Consider the following 16,472-nt stretch of genomic DNA (forward strand, 5'->3'; position numbering starts at 1 on the left):
ATATTGAATTTCCTAAAGTCGTCGAGTTTTCGTATTTCATGTTAAATTTCTATGATTGGAACAAAGCATTTTGTTATGGCATTAAATCTTTTGCTTGCAGGTAACTTTGTCTAAACTTAAGTATTCTTTAAGCAATTGATAAGAGCTCGAGTTTGATTGGATGAAGGCTAAATTTCCTATATGGCAGCAGGCTTTCCGTATTACGAAAAAATATTGAGGGCGTTTTCACAATGGATTTTGGAAAAATTATGTGGACATGCTACCTTCTTCTGTTGGTGGCTCTGCAGACCTATACAACCTACACAGAAGCAGCCCCTCCAAATGCACGAATCACATCTGTCCCTGGCTACAACGGTAGCCTTCCTTCAGATCATTATGCAGGGTAGGGATAATCTTCATCTATATTTATTATGATTCTCAGCTAGTTTGAAGTCCATTGAAGTTAAAATTCCCTGACGGATTTGCCTTTCTGTACAATTATTGTATTGTGTTTACAATGATGTTATTTATTTATTTATATTTGTTCTGTGCAGCTATATAAAGATAGATGAGACTAGTGGAAAGTACCTCTATTACTATTTTGTTACATCAGAAAGAAATGCAACGACAGATCCTGTTGTTCTTTGGCTGAACGGCGGTCCTGGTGCCTCAAGTTTTGATGGCTTCATATACGAACATGGTTAGTTAAGATTCAACTCTCGAGTTTCGCTGGTTTCGTATACGAACATGGTTAGTTAAGGTTGGGCATTACTAAGTCTATTTCAGATTGTCTGAATATTTGGGAATCAGATCGATATGGGCGCGGTTAATTTTTTGACTGGGTCGAATCGATTTAAGTTTAGGGATTAAAGTTCAACTTTCTAAATTGACAATTTGTTTATAATTTTGCATGTGTAAACTATCTAAGTTAAGGATTTAAATTTCCTACATACTCGATAAATCTACGAGTAGATCTAAGGATTTATTTGGATTATTTTTCTCTGAAAAAAAAGGATTTATTCAGATTATTACCGTGAATGTAAACTATGTAAATTCAGATAAATTATATTGAAATAAAAAATTAAAATTTCCTACATACTAGATAAATCTACGAGTAGATCTAAGGATTTTTTTGGATTTTTTTTCTCTTAAAAAAAAAGGATTTATTCAGATTATTACCGTGAATGTAAACTATGTAAATTCAGATAAATTATATTGAAATAAAAAATTAAAATTATTCAAATAATTAGAAAGTAGACTTTGTATCCCTTTCGAGGAAAATGATTGTTATCTACTTACAGGAACATGCGACTAACATAAAGATAAGAAATATCATATAATAACTACATGCTTATACATTTTTTTCTTTTCCCACCCAAATGGTTCATAGATCACCCAAATGATTCAGAATGCCTCATTAACAGTAATATCCTGCACGTGCAGGTCCTTTTAACTTTGAAGCCGGAGAGAATGGAAGTTTGCCGAGACTAAAACTGAATCGATACTCTTGGTCAAAGGTATTTTCAGTGATGTTTTTATATGGATGAGGTTATTATCTGTACGGATATTTTTTTTTCTAGTGACTTTTTTTAGTTGATTCATTCATTTAAAAAAATTGATCGATGTCTACGGGTCGAGGAGGTAAGTCCCATGAGGTTACCTCGATCGTGGATAGCTTTGATAATGAAGAGTTAAGTCCCCAGAAGTTTATGGCTCAACTTCAGCGTTCAGTTAAAAAAAATAAAAATGTAGAAATATAGTTTAATAATTAAAGAAGAGAATATTGTTGGAAGAATCATCGAAATTTTATGGAATCCATAATTTCTATCATGGGGATCTTAATTACTGGTTTGGAAAGTTTATTAGCATCTGCAAGTTTTGGTGTAACAGCAAACTTCCACATGGTATCATAGCCTGGACCCAGGTTCAATTTCCAGAGTTGTTTAAGGGAGGTGTTGAAAGAATCACCACACTTCTATAGAATCCGTAATTTCCACCCTTTAGATCATAGTTACTCATTTGGAAAGTTTACCAACACCAAGAATTTTGGTGTAATGAAAACCTCTTCAGGGTATCAGAGGCTCGACCCAGGGTCCATTCGCTGGGTTTGAGAGGGGGTCCACTCTTTGAGTGCCAGGTAGTGTTCAACGACCAAGAGTTGTGGAACTTATGTAACAAGGAAATGGCTAAATTTTCTGTTCAATCGAATTACAAGTCAAATTCTAACGATTACATTATTCTTTTATAATCCCAGGTATCAAATATTATCTATCTGGATTCGCCATGTGGAGTTGGTTATTCATATTCTGAAAACGCGAGTGATTATATTACTGGTGATGTGCAGACAGCTTCAGATACTCATCATTTTCTTTTGAAGGTCTTCATATTTTCCTTGAAAATCAATTATATTACTATTTTCAGATTCACCGGTGTTCGAGTTTTTTGATTGAAGTATATTTCGTAATTCTGCAGACACCATGTAGTTTTGTACATATGTAGATATCTTATTGCTCATTTCATTTCATTTATGTTCAAGCAGTGGTTTGAAGAATATCAAGAGTTCAGTTCAAATCAGTTCTACATTACGGGAGAATCATATGCAGGAATCTATGTTCCAACTCTAGCGTCAGAAGTGGTTAAGGGTACGGCAACATGGTTTTGTTTCAAAAGACATTAGATACAGGTTTATAATAGATGAAACCTTCACTCACGTTTTGTGCCTTCTATGATTTTGTTAATTTACAGGAATTCAAGCTGGGATAAAACCGGTTTTGAATTTTAAGGTAAATTGGTTTGGATTATTTAGCATTGAAATTGCTAACAATCTTTTAGTCTATGTATGTTCTATAAAAGTTAGGCTAATTTGTTTTTACTGGATGCTGAGTTTTCAGGGTTATGCAATAGGAAATGGGTTGGTTGGAGAGCCAAGATTTGATGACAATGTGCGTGTACCTTTTGCTCATGGAATGGGGCTTATATCGGAAGATCAATATCAAGTAATTTCTCTCCTAATTTTTTTATTTTCTTTTTAAGTAACATTTTATTAAATATTTTATTTTATTTTTGTTTTTTTTCATAATTTTTAAAATATTAAATCATTTAAAAATTAATACTTAATGTTTAAACATTAATACTTAGTTTTATATTTTTATAAATTATTTTGAATAACATTGTGTAAATTAGTGAATATTTTTTATTCCATAATTAGTGCAAGTTGTCTCTACCAATATTGAATATCTAATTACATCAACCGCAATAATTCAAAAAAAATAAGAAGACCATTTTTATTGGTTATTTTTCAAAGAAATTGGATTTCAGAAATTTCCATTCACACAAATTGCTTAACGTAATTAATGTAGGGTTAGATTATGAAGAAATTTAATAAACAAGTAATAAAGCACTCAGAAAATAAATAGCAGAAATATGTCCAAACTACACATGGCGGAAAAGGAATGAGATACTTTCCTGTAGTCTCACATTCTCATGAATTTTCTCATATTAAATAATGTTTATGATACATATAAATACATGAGCAAGTTGTCTCAAGATAGTGCGTCTATATTGAACGAACTTGGTTGAGATACATTCTCAACAAAACACTAATCTACCAGAACTAGTTGGAGAGAATATCTCATCCTAACTAAACTCCCTAGTTTCAGGAACTAACTCCTAATTCTCAATATTTGATTTATTTAATTCTAATTTTGGCTTTATAATTATTTTATTATGAGAGCTAGTCTAGCATTCCACCCCTCAATGGTCAATCCAAAATAAGAACAAGGAACTCTCTTTCAAGTTCTCAAGTTTCCTCAAAAAAAATTTGCGTGATGAAACCGCCAAAGTTAGACGCTGAAGAAACTGCAATATGAAGAGACCATGAGTGAGCTGCATGTCTCATTCATCTCTGAATGTCGTTTGACAACTCTATTACGTGCTAAGCTACAAAAGGATCCAACTGTCCTTTGCTTGAAATGAGCATCGTGTGTCCACTCAAAGAATTTGATGAATGCCCACTCGCATATTTGTTTGTCCACTCACAAAATTTGATGAACGCCCATTGGCGAATCTGCTAATGTTGATCTCCCACTTGCAGGTGACTATTACTTTTGCTGTGTTTGAAAAATGCGCACTGCTGAATTTGTTGTCGATCACTTACATGCGAATTTGTTGATGCTCACTTTCTCATGAAAATACCCACTCGCTCCTTTGTTGATGTTGTCAAGTCTTTCACTCTCACAACCACTCTCAATTTCATTGACATTTTCCCCCCTTTATCGGTTGAAAGGAGAGACAATTATTTTCACTTGATTTCTAAACTCCCCCCCTTTAGGTGTAGGAGAGCTTTAGTGGTGTACTCCCCCGTTCAACTGCACGAGAGTACCATTTTCATTTTTACCGTTGGCTGCAATATGTGTGAGAAAATGCGATTGTAAAACTTATACAATCTTCTGACCGTGGATGACCATTCCGAGGGATGAATCCATGAATAATTTATCTTCAATCTTGTTGATTGTTGTTTTCTGTTGCATTGTGCTCATGAATGATTTGACTTGCCACAATGGTGATAAGGATGGAGATCAAAAAACACATCTTCGAGATGACTGGTTCTTTAACAATGAAGACAATTTGGTTTGACTGCAACTTCATTGTGCGTGCATGTCTGTTTGTCTGCAACTTCAGTTTGTGTGTATTTCTGTTTGTCTTCAACTTTCTCAGAACTAGCCATTGTGATTTGTGCAAGAATCCTTGCACTGTCAAATTGAATGGGCCTTGAATAATCTGGGATATGCAAGTTGGCATCATCTTTGACATATCCTAAGCCTCGTCAATTTCTGTTACTTTGGATTTCTTCTCATGGCTTGATGATTTGTTTGGAAGAAAGTTGAACTCGATCACATACCACTTCAACACTTGAAGTTGGTTGGATCAGTGACTTGGAATCATCAGCTATATTTGTATTGTTCATAGACTTGGAAGCATCACACTTCTCTAGCAACTTAGTTCTTTGTAGTTGCGATTCTAGTTGAAGGAACTCAATCATTTCATGTTCATGTTGAAGATGCACTTGAATATCAACAAGAGTTGTTTTGCTGATATTCACCATGTCGCGAGCTCATGATAAAATCAAATTGTTAAGAATTTGGGACAGTTGAATGTGTGTCATCATGTTAGCTTGCTCACTTTGAATTCAGGCTCGCTTGTACTGTTGCTTATGGTTGATGATTTAAACACTTGCTAGAGTTTTATAACATGGTTGCTTGAAATCTTGATTTCATGCTTGCTTGATGACGATCGCTTTTCTTGAATGCTTCACGGACACTTTGCGAATGCTTCAATCAACTTCACATTGGCTCGTTTGTTGTAGATGTCACGCTTTGAACTTTTGCACTTGATTTTGACACGCTCGCTTGCTTGGAACACACGTTAGCTTGCTTTGTTGTTTGAATGACACGCTCCCTTGATTTATTTCTTATTGCACTTGCGTTAAACACTGGCTTGATTTGATGCTCACTTAAAGAATAGAATACTAGAATTCACACTTTTTTTATGATGATTGCTTGCTAGATGGCTTGCTTGAACTTGCTTGATTGATTACTAACACTTTGTGCTTTCTTGAATGTACTCACTGAATGTGCTAAGCTTTTAAAAAAGGAAGGGTGTCGAACACTGTCGAAAATTCACTCAAGAGACAAATGACAAGTTCAATCTTGATGACCCAGTTGAAGACTTACTTGACTTAATGTATTCACCTTAACAATTCAAATTCTGGTGTGAGTTACAACAGAGAATGCACCCATACAATTCAGTTAAAAAATGTTTATCTACAAGTGATACAAAAAGTGTTGATGATGTTGATGTCGTCTTAGCTTGAAATGCTTGATTTTATAGCATCCTTAACTTGATTCCTCTGATTACATGATGTGAAATGTGCTTTCTTGGAAGATCATCTTATCAAGTTGATGATATGACACTTTGTGCTTGTGCACTTAAACTTGATTACAAGAGCTTGATTAAGCGTTCTTATACTTAAGCTTGCTTATGTGCATGTAGTTGTTTAAGCATAATACAAGGATGACATTTTGGTAATCTGAACACAAGCCATCCACACGCATTCATTACACACGTGTACCTAAGATCCCATTATTCAATTTCAGGTGGATCTAGGACACAAGCACCACAAAAATTATGATTTTATTAATTACTTGAATACATCATTCTTCAATGCCACAACTTTGTCATGGAAACTTCTCAATGAGAATGTCACACTTGCAAAATTTGGAAGAAAATTGTCTTCAAAAGTTGCCTCCACTGACTCAATCGCTTTCTTCAACAAAATATTAAAATGAATTCCGTAACAAATACACCTTATCACTCCATTACAAGGAAATAAGTCCTTACTTTATAAAATTCCCACTTGTCACTCCACACTAAAAAAAATGCACACTTATCTCTCCACTTTTAAAAATTTCACCTTTCCTTAAAATTCACTTATCACTCCAAATACAAAAAATCACTTCTGACTTCATTATTATAAGTGAAACTTTCCATTATGTTTCCACTAAAGCCACACCCCTCACAATTTATATAAAATGTATGCAGGTCACTTTAAAAAGTGAGTGGTTGTGACTTGTTGAAAAGTCACTTCCATTAAAATAATGTTTATGAATGCACTTTAAAAAAAATGAATTGAAGTTTCAATTTTAAAACTTTATGCATCAAAAATCAAATTTAGAGCCATACTTATAAACATACAGGTTCAACGTTCTCACTTGCACATTCCACATGGAGGGCAACGGAAATGGGTTTCATGTAGGCTATACTTGGCTCAACGATATTTCGGCAATGCTTTAATCCAGTCCTCCTCCACGCAGGTTTCAGAAGGTGCAGAAGCTACAAATGCCAGGCTCATTTAGAAGCTAAAGGCATTTCTTTCTTTAGCTACTCCTCGCAATTGCTAAGTACTCCAGTTCTTTTCTGCTTCACAGTTGGGCAAGACAGTGCCTTCTACTACGTTCTAGCTAATGCTACTTAGCTCAATATATTTTTCTTCCTCCCTCATTGCATGCTTGTTGTCCACTGTAGCCTTTTCTCACAATGTTGCCTTCTCGCTAAGGCAGCCTCCAAGGTTCACAGTGCCCATGGCTCACACTGCCTTTATCACAGAATTCTATGTGATTTTTGGTGCCTTCAATGGCTTATAAACTAACAAAAGGAGGCTTACAATACAAAAGTCAAGATTTCAATCCTATGGATTTTGTCACACCACCGCATTGCATAGTATTAGAAATCTGAGCATAGGGAAACAGGTTCTACCAAGGGCTTAAACCGAATGAGAAATATCCAGTAGTTACCCAATTTATGAATGAAGCATAGTTTAACTTAATGGTCACACCATAAATATATTTCCCAACCTTAAGACATAATTAAAACCTTAACAAATACATTGGCGCAAGATTCTCAAACAAATACTCAGAGTTTCTTGGCCTGTTCAAGTGATCGGGCATGCCCAAAGTGAAAGAAATCATAAATTCCATCCGCATAGACCCTGATGGGTTTCTCAGTCCACTCGCCCTTTGGGATCTAGAGATGGGTGCGATTTGAATCTCACTAGCGGATAGTAGACGACCCAATGTATGTAGGGCTATGAAGTCTTTTGTGCAATCAGGCCCAAAAGGAGCCGACGGTGGTACTGTCGACCTCGTGACTTACGTAAAGGGTGGCTCCATGAATGCCTTACACCAAGAATGGCTTGAGGGTTTCAATATGAAATCGAAGTGCTAGCCATGGGCTCATGTGAAAGAGGCATACACCTGGATGTATGAGACCAAGTGTTTTAAGTGGAAGAGCTAGCAAGTGGAGATATTCCCATGGAGTGACCCAATGAATGTTATCAAAATTTATTGAGTAACTATGCCATACATCGGCCTGGTATCTTGTGTGAAGACTGCAGTGCCTAGCCGAAAAGAATGACGTGCAGGAAGAGTTGGACTCAACAAAAAATCCCCAGAATTGTTTATGAAGTGTACTAAATACAGTGAGTGATAGAAAGAACCGAGGGTTCCAGGATGGTGGATGAACAAGTCAAAGTTGAGGCTTTGCAGATGCTGAACATATGCCAAATCCTCCCTAGTTTGATCATCTTCGATCTCGACTACACTCTTTTTCACTGCATAACTAAACATGTAGAGCACAAGTTCTTCTCATCAATGGCAGCTCTGTGCAAGGATATTTATAGTGACACCAAGCCAACAAACATATAATTAACACAACTGATTGGGAGGAGAATTCTGTGGATCTTTTTGTTGGCTTTCACAAGAAAATATCGATGCAATTTCTCTATCAACGACTTGTGAGTCGGTCGATTGGATTTCATGCACAATTCTCCAAATGGTCTCTAGACTATGTCTTGGTCAATCTTCCATTCTTCCACATCCAATTCACGATGACTTTGATTGCCAGATTAGTCTCTGCATACACATTCTAACATGCCCTTGTGATTTATTCAAGAAAGTATGGCTACAGTATTTTCGGGGGAGATTTATGAATATTTTTTATGACAAACAGATCCAAGAAACAGAAGAGAGCAAAGCCAAAGCTCAAGTCTTGCACCCATATCTTGATGACTTGATCGATTTTTGTGGGCTTCACTGATCTGGTATATGAAAAAGCATATGTTACAGGTGACAATAATAAACTGCACAAAGAATATGCTGCAAAATCTTTGCCTAGAATTGGCGGGCGATGTTAAACCAAAAAAATGTTAGGATTCAACAACAAGGTTAAATGTACAAAACTACAAAATTATTTAGGAGCATGATCATTTTTTTATAGCCAAAAGTCAAGACAACACACATCCTTCCACGGATGTGACTTGGATCAACCATAAAGCTTCCATTCACCTCAAACTATATCTATCGACCATGTTGATTTCACTTGTCCGGACGAATAGGCCACGTTTGTTTATATGAATTCCAAAATGAGACTTTTGGGTGACAATCAAAGGTGGAAGATGGATGAGACTCCCAGTGTGTGAAGATTTGAACTTTGACCCATTGTAGATTCGCTGACCCGTTACAGATTCCACATGACTAACTAGGCCGCATTGCATCAACTCAATGCTACACAGTCAACTTTGGATTCTTTTCACTCTTCCTAGTTAGCTCTCGTCTTTACCACAAGTCCTTGACTATACGCGGGTCCAACAACACTAGTATCTCCAACTACCAAAACACTCCACAGACTTCATGATTCACAACGAGTGCTTAAAAACTTTGCAATAATACTAATATAAGATAACACAACTCAGTACATAGAGGCTTACTTAGTTCCATGCACTAATGAGATATTTTAACCTTTCTCTGATACCAATTGAATAAATTTAATAAACAAGTAATAAAGCAATCCAAAAATAAATAGAAGAAATATACCCAAACTAGACATGGCAGAAAAGGCATGAGAGACTTTCCTCTAGTCTCACATTCTCATGAATTTCCTCATATTAAATCATTTTTATGATTCATATAAATACATGAGTAAGTTGTCTGAAGATAGTGCGCCTATCTTGAACAAAATTGGTTGAGATACATTCTCAACAAAACACTAATCTAGGAGAACTAGCTGGAAAGAATCTCTCATCCTAACAAAACTCCCTAGTTTGACGAACTAACTCCTAATTCTCATGATTTGATTTACTTAATTATAATTTTGGATTTATAATTGTTTTATTATGAGAGTGGGGCTAACACATTCATTACTTGCATTGGAGCATGTTATTTGTTGTCCATCATAACCTAAGGGTTCATCGTGCTCATTGTGGTGTTATGAACTAGAATGGCATGAAATTGCTTGAAATTACCTAGCTAGAGAGTTTACATCAAGTGTATATAGAATGTGTTTTCCACCTTGTACTTCTTTTTCATCTTCATCATAATGTACACGAGATAATGCACCTCCCTCTGCAATAGATTTATCTACTTTTCCAACCAAAGCTTTTTCTTTCTAGTACTAAACATCCCTACTAAAGATATACTTCTTGGATGGAATTATAGAGTCAATATGCATTAGACTTCTCACTATATCAAATAAAGATACAGTTCTCACTTTTGTGATCTAACTTATTTCTCAACTATTTAGGAAAATGTACATAAGAAGCACACCAAAGAATTGTTACCACTCCAAGCTTTTTCAGGAACTCCATCTCTCTTTAGTGAGTCTTATGTTAAGAATATAAAAAACAAAAGTAACTCCTTTTCCCAATATTCGTCTCGTAGATGTTTTCTTGAAAATATAATTACTACTTGTCTCATTTGTGATCATTTTGATGTAAAGGACTTTGTTACTATTCTCTAGGAGTTGTTTAGATCTAGTCAATTCGTAGATTGGTGTGTCGTTGAGATATTATGTGTGAAAGACAATTTCCCTATATTGAGACAACACTTCATCTATATATGTAATATTATTTGACCAATGTAATTTAGTGTGCATTATTGAATTTTAAGTTGGTACAAGAGTGAGTCTCATATAAATAATAAAGATTTATTTTATTTTTTGACATCATTTTGAGGGCATTGATGTTTCCACTATTACGAGGCTATATTTGTTGTTGGAACTTATGCGTAGGCCAAGTTTGCTGACTCGAAATTCCTACTAGAAATTTCTGCTTGCGTATGTCAAATCTACTTCACTACATAATCGATATGGTTTGTGTAAATTGATAGACAATGCTTTGATATGACCAACTCACAATTGAGAGATTGTGTATGTAAATATGTGTTTGGCATTGTTCTATGTGACGAGAGCCCAAGGATAGGTTTGTGAAAGATAGGAATCGACCGTGTTATGTTGCTGAAAAGGTGAGGCATGTTGGATACTTTTATAGTGAGATCGTGGATCTATTTGTTGTAAGTTATGTGCTCTAGAGAAGAGCTAATAGTGAGTGATTGGTGTGGCTATTGATTGTTGATCCAATATGTGCGTTATTGCGTGCTCTGGAGAAGAGCCTATAGTGACTCATTGGTGTGGCTGCCGATTGGTGAGCCGACTTGTGCTTGGAGTAGACTGAGTGTTGGTAAGGTTTTTGGAAAACTACTCTAAAAAGCAACGTTAAATAAGATGACAACACGTATACTTGTGGTACACAAGTAAATCAAGCAAGTAGACTTTTTTTACAGGTTGTGGATTTTGTCTATAGGCTGAAGGACATGGGTTAAATGAAGTTTTCAGTGGGAGTACAAATCAGACCATTCCGCAACACATAAGATAATTAAAGCACTTAATGAAGGGTTGGTGAATAATTATGGTCAAACATTTATTCTGCAATTATTACTTACACTCCTCAACATCTGCAAGTTCAAAAAATCATTTATTCCGTACAATCGCCCATAATGTCTTAATACTCTGACTTTCTCATAAATTATTATGTTGAAATGTATTTTTTAATATACACATGAAGAATTATTTAGTTTAGTCGAGGGTGTGAGGTCAAGAGGAGAAAACCGTAGAGAAAATTTTGGTGGGTGCATGAAAACAAACAGTCACTACTCCACAACCCCTAGTGAAGTGTAAATAGTCATAAGAACTTTAGCGGAACCTCCATGTGAATGTACTTCATGCATTAGGAATTATATTCCAAAATTTTGTTTTTTTGCTCCAAACTTTTACTCTGTTCTACTATGCATCAGTTTTTTTGTGTTTTAAGCTCCTATCTAGTTGTGATTTGATCTCAACAACTCAACTATTGAGGGAGAGACTCCTCTACTATGCTCCTAATATTTCACATCGTATTAGAGTAGGTGACACTATGTTAGTTTAAAAATAAGTGCATTTAGTGGGAGTTAAAAATTGTTTTGAAGGGACATCTTTTTGAAGCCTATTTAGCAATGGAGAGGGTTTTTTTACTCTCAGAAATGGAAGCATCAAGAAAAAGCTTGTTTAATCCTCAAATACCTCATTTTAATGGGAAACATTATGATTATTGGGCTATTACAATGAAGGCTCTCTTTTCTTCCCAAGATATTTGGGATTTGGTAGAGAATGGTTTCCAAGAACCAGGAGACGCAACATCATATAATGCTTTAACGTAAGCATAAAGGTATTTGTTGAGGGATAACAGGAAGAATGATGAAAAATCAATCTTTTACATATTTCAAGTAATTCTTTAAAGTATTTTCCTAAGGATTACAATGTCAAGAGAGTCGAAGCAACCACGAGACACCCTTTTAGATAGCCTACCAAGGCATCGTAAAAGTGAAGACAACAAAGCTACAAATGCTAAGCAGAGATTTTGAGACAATTTGTATGAAAGAGTCTGAGGATGTAGACTCATCTTCTATGCATGTAATTGTACTAGTTACTCAAATAAAGTCTCTTGGTGAGACATTTGATGAAAGGAGAATAATTCAGAACGTTTTGAGAAGTCTGCAGGTAAGGTTTCATGCCACTTTGTTATAGCGGCTACAACCACCCTCCAAAATTTTTCCTTAGATTCATTTTGGTGCCTCCTGACCAACTTTTCACAACACCTAGTCTTGGTTCATCGAGTACACAAGCTTCAGTGTTTTTCTTACATCAAGGCAGCCTGTCGATGAAATCTTGACACATTTCCCTCACAAGTTGTTCATTTAGACTTGGTCCAACTGCAGGTTGAGCAGGTCCCCCATGAAATTGTGCAATTCTAGAGGGCAACCAACCTTCCCTCTAGCATTGTGCAATTCTTTCTAGTAGCTCGTTGGGCTGTAGAACTATGTAATCCCACTAATGGGGCATCACCCAGAAAATTGTGCTATCCTTCATAGCAGGGTTGTTCAGCCAGGAATTGTGCAATCCTAGGCAGCAGTCAGTTAACCTGCCCATAAATTGCACAAATCTCCTGGGCAACCAGCCCAACTCTCATCCAAAAATGCACATTTCCTCCCAGCAGTTGAGCAGCCTCATGCATGAGTAGTTGGGTTGACCAGTTCCACCCAAGACCAGGGAAACTTGACTTGCATGCATGGTTTTCTTTTGCTGGAATAGAAAAAGGCAACATGCAAAAATAATCCCTTGATTGAGTGAGCTATGTTTAGCAGCTGGAGGTTACATGCAAAGTTAGTTAGAAGCTTTCCTCCAAGTGTCACTTTTTCCTAGATTTGTGTCACACGTGTCATGAGATCAAAATTATTTATTCGACGCATTAGAGCTCATTCTTTCACATCGATCTTGGAGCTTTGACATCCCACAGCACATCGAAGACTCTTTGACACATCTAACTCACCTATTCACGGGGTAGGTGGCCTCAACTTGTCTTTTTCAACATTTTTGTCGCTTTTTTGTGTTTTCGCTTGTGTGGGTGTTGTTTGATTTATTTCTTTGAATGCTTGCTATATTTTACATGCATACTAGCTTGTACTAGCACCATTTCAGTATTCATTGCTATCTCATTACTGTCACATGCATGAAACTAATTTGCACGAATGGTCATCAATTCGACGACTCGCTTCACCCACATGCATGCTGATCTGTTAACTAAATCTTTCATTCAATTTTTGCATGCACGATCAATCACTTCTGCTTTCAGTTAGCATCGCAACACATTCAATTTCACATTTTCTTTTAGTTTCCCATCGGCGAGTCTTGCTAACCTTGGCCCGGACTCTGTCTTCACCTAGAAAACATTGCGTAATCCGAAGATGAAAGGCCCTATATTCCTCTCCAGAAATGCACATTTCTACCCAGGAAATGTCCTCCAAGTTTGTTTTTCACATTTCTGAGGGACAATGACTGTTGGCCGAGAAAATTGCACAATGTAGTCCCAGAGCCTGCAGTCATTCCCAACTGGAATTGCGCATTGCACAATCCCAGCAGTCACTAGTCAGCCTTGATTGCACATTGTGAACATCCAGTAGCCAGCCAGCCTCCTGAGATAGTCCAAATTTATTTTTTCGCAATTATGCCAACCAGTCTCCCAGCCTCCCAGAAGAAATTGCGCAATCTTGCCTATCAATTCCCAGGTATGTGTTATGTCATTCCCCGAATTTTCTTTGGTTTTTACTGACAGATTTCTTGGCATGCATGTTGCTTTGTCTCCATATCTTTCAGGTGTTCATCTACCTCTTAGAAGTACATGATCAGTGGCCCCCAAGAGAGTGGGATCAAAGGATAGTGATGGAAGTGCAACTGGAGCAGTAGTTGAACAGGTGTCCGCATGTCTACTGATCTAGGAAGATACCAAGTTGCTTCTAGACAAGGACATCAAGCTGAAATGGAAAGACTTAAATGAAGCATTTAGAGGCTCTTTTGAGGAATACCTCAAAGATCGGCAGGTGCATGTGAACATTCACAAGTTCGGCTTGTACCAGAATGCATGCAGATACCCCACAGTCCCATGCACAGACATGATACACTGGAGCATCTCTCACACTAATCCCGAGACGATGACTTTGAGTAGTGTCAATGAGACAAATCTTGCAACCTTCTGGGCACAATATTATGATGACATGTATCGGATGTCAAAGCTCATGACTATCATGGAGACTCCCTTTAGCTTACCCAGCAGTAGTGATAACTCCAGAGACATTCTGAAGAACTCGGTAAAGGAGTCGTCTAGATTCAGGATGACAGCCAACTAGATCTAAAAGACAAATATATTGCAAAATTCGTAGCAATACTTGGTCTTATTTCCATGTCAATTGTATGGCCAAGAAAGCAAGGAAACCTTCCGACAGAGTAGGGTGATCGCGCTGGACCAACTGGCCAGAGAAGGAAAACCATGTAACTTGTCCAACATGTTGGCTCATCAGCTGAAGGAACAGGTAAGAAAGGCTCAACTATCACCTGGAGGTATGCAAATAGAGATCTACATGTCCTTCTACATCCTAGATTCAATCTGTGTCCGACAAGAGTTCCCGGGCTTGGAGTGGACATGGTCACTGATGAAGACTGTTGTGAATGCATATTGTAAGTTGTTGTCCGAATGGAGCTATAGAGGAGTTATCACACGACTCTCCGATCATTTTGTCACCCCAGTTTACAAGATGATATTCGAACAGGATCCACCATGCATGTCGAAGGAAGAAATGGAGGCACTGTTAGACATTACTGATTGGTATGCCTCAAGGTTTGACACCTTTAGATGAATGTTCAGCACGAAGAAGCCTCCGCAGTTTCTATTGATGTTTTCCTTGGATATACTTGTCATGTACGAAGTAGCATATCACATCTCGATAGGATCGATAGCTAGACAACACCGGAAGAAGAAGGCACCTTGACCCGCTCTTTTGTTGTGGATTGGGTTGTATGAGATCCAGAGTTTCAAGAAAGTATATGCCGAAGAAAAATAGATGAAGAAGTACCCATTCAACCTCCAAAGTTACAATCTGTATCACCCACATTGCATTATGAAATATCACTACATGAGAGTACAGTTCAACTGGATCCACAAGGCATTTCATTGGGTCGAGGAGGATCCATGGAGGTATTGCTACAGTTTCTCCAGACCCAATGAACAATTCAGCTTCGTTATGGAGCGGTTAGCGAAGCAACATGAAGCAACATCCCAGAGAATGCCAGCACCAACACCTGTAGTAGAAGAGGAAAACATACTAGTGTGTAACAAGGACAAGAGGAAGATAGGCGATCGCATGGAGGAAGAGGAAAGCTGCAAGTTTTGAAGAGATCCATTGGTTGAGAAAGAAGCTATGGCTATAGAGGTGAAGAGGCAACAACGCGACAGGTGAATTTCACAAAGGCAAAGGGAGAAGAGAATAATGGAGGAAACATAGAAGGAGTTGCATGAGTTGAAGATGCAACTCCAAAAGGAGAAAGAGTTGTGCAAACAGGAGAGGGAAGTGCAGTAGCAACAGGTACAACATGGTGGGAAACATATGAAAATAGATGAAATAGTTCCTGTACAGGTAGTGGATTCATCAAAAGAGCTAGCATTAGGTAGATAGGGTGAACCGTCACAGGAGCATGACTTCGCTCATGAGATAGAGCAAGCATTTCAACGGTTGGATATGAACATGGAGCACAATGATTTGGAAAAGGAAACCGACCTCATGCCTGACCACCAAGAGGTCGACTTAGCAGCTTTATGGCATCCAGATTATGAGTAAGTCTCAAGTGACAAAGGAGGCTCTTAGATCCTTGGAGATCAGCCAGAAGGGGAGATGCACAACATTTCATTCGATGAGTCTCAACATAGAGTTGTGCAGTCTCGCAAAGTGTCAACTCCAGAGGATCATACATCTCCTGTGCAAGTTGAGGAATGAGTGATCATGTCTAACATGTGCAAACATCTAGTAGCCTTGGCTGATGAAACCATAGTGTATGCCAAAACGACTAGCTCAAGTGTTCACTGTTTGATAACTGAGAACGAGTGAAGGGCTAAGGAACTTCAGACGACCAAGCAAGGAGGAGAGTTAGTGATAGGGTCCACCTGGACTGAATTGAAGAAGTCAATACTAGATGAAGTATTGTACCTTGATACAGTTATGTGAGCGTTGTACTCCAAGTTT

General features: G+C 37.4%; 1 protein-coding gene across 1 annotated transcript in view; it reads left to right on the forward strand.

The window, feature by feature from the left end:
- The first annotated feature begins 230 nt into the window (after positions 1 to 230).
- The window catches only part of LOC149172614 (serine carboxypeptidase-like 20), an 81,873-nt gene continuing 65,631 nt past the window's right edge, over positions 231 to 16,472 (forward strand). Inside the window, exons 1-7 of the mRNA XM_089426398.1 lie at positions 231 to 382; positions 534 to 679; positions 1,423 to 1,496; positions 2,234 to 2,356; positions 2,519 to 2,621; positions 2,725 to 2,762; positions 2,871 to 2,975. Of these exons, the coding sequence (XP_089282524.1) occupies positions 231 to 382; positions 534 to 679; positions 1,423 to 1,496; positions 2,234 to 2,356; positions 2,519 to 2,621; positions 2,725 to 2,762; positions 2,871 to 2,975 (741 nt within the window). The remainder of the gene's footprint in view (positions 383 to 533; positions 680 to 1,422; positions 1,497 to 2,233; positions 2,357 to 2,518; positions 2,622 to 2,724; positions 2,763 to 2,870; positions 2,976 to 16,472) is intronic.

Source organism: Pinus tabuliformis, chromosome 4_2 (assembly GCF_031772625.1).
Source record: "Pinus tabuliformis cultivar Carrire ecotype Pingquan chromosome 4_2, CPIR1, whole genome shotgun sequence".
Classification (NCBI taxonomy): domain Eukaryota; kingdom Viridiplantae; phylum Streptophyta; class Pinopsida; order Pinales; family Pinaceae; genus Pinus; species Pinus tabuliformis.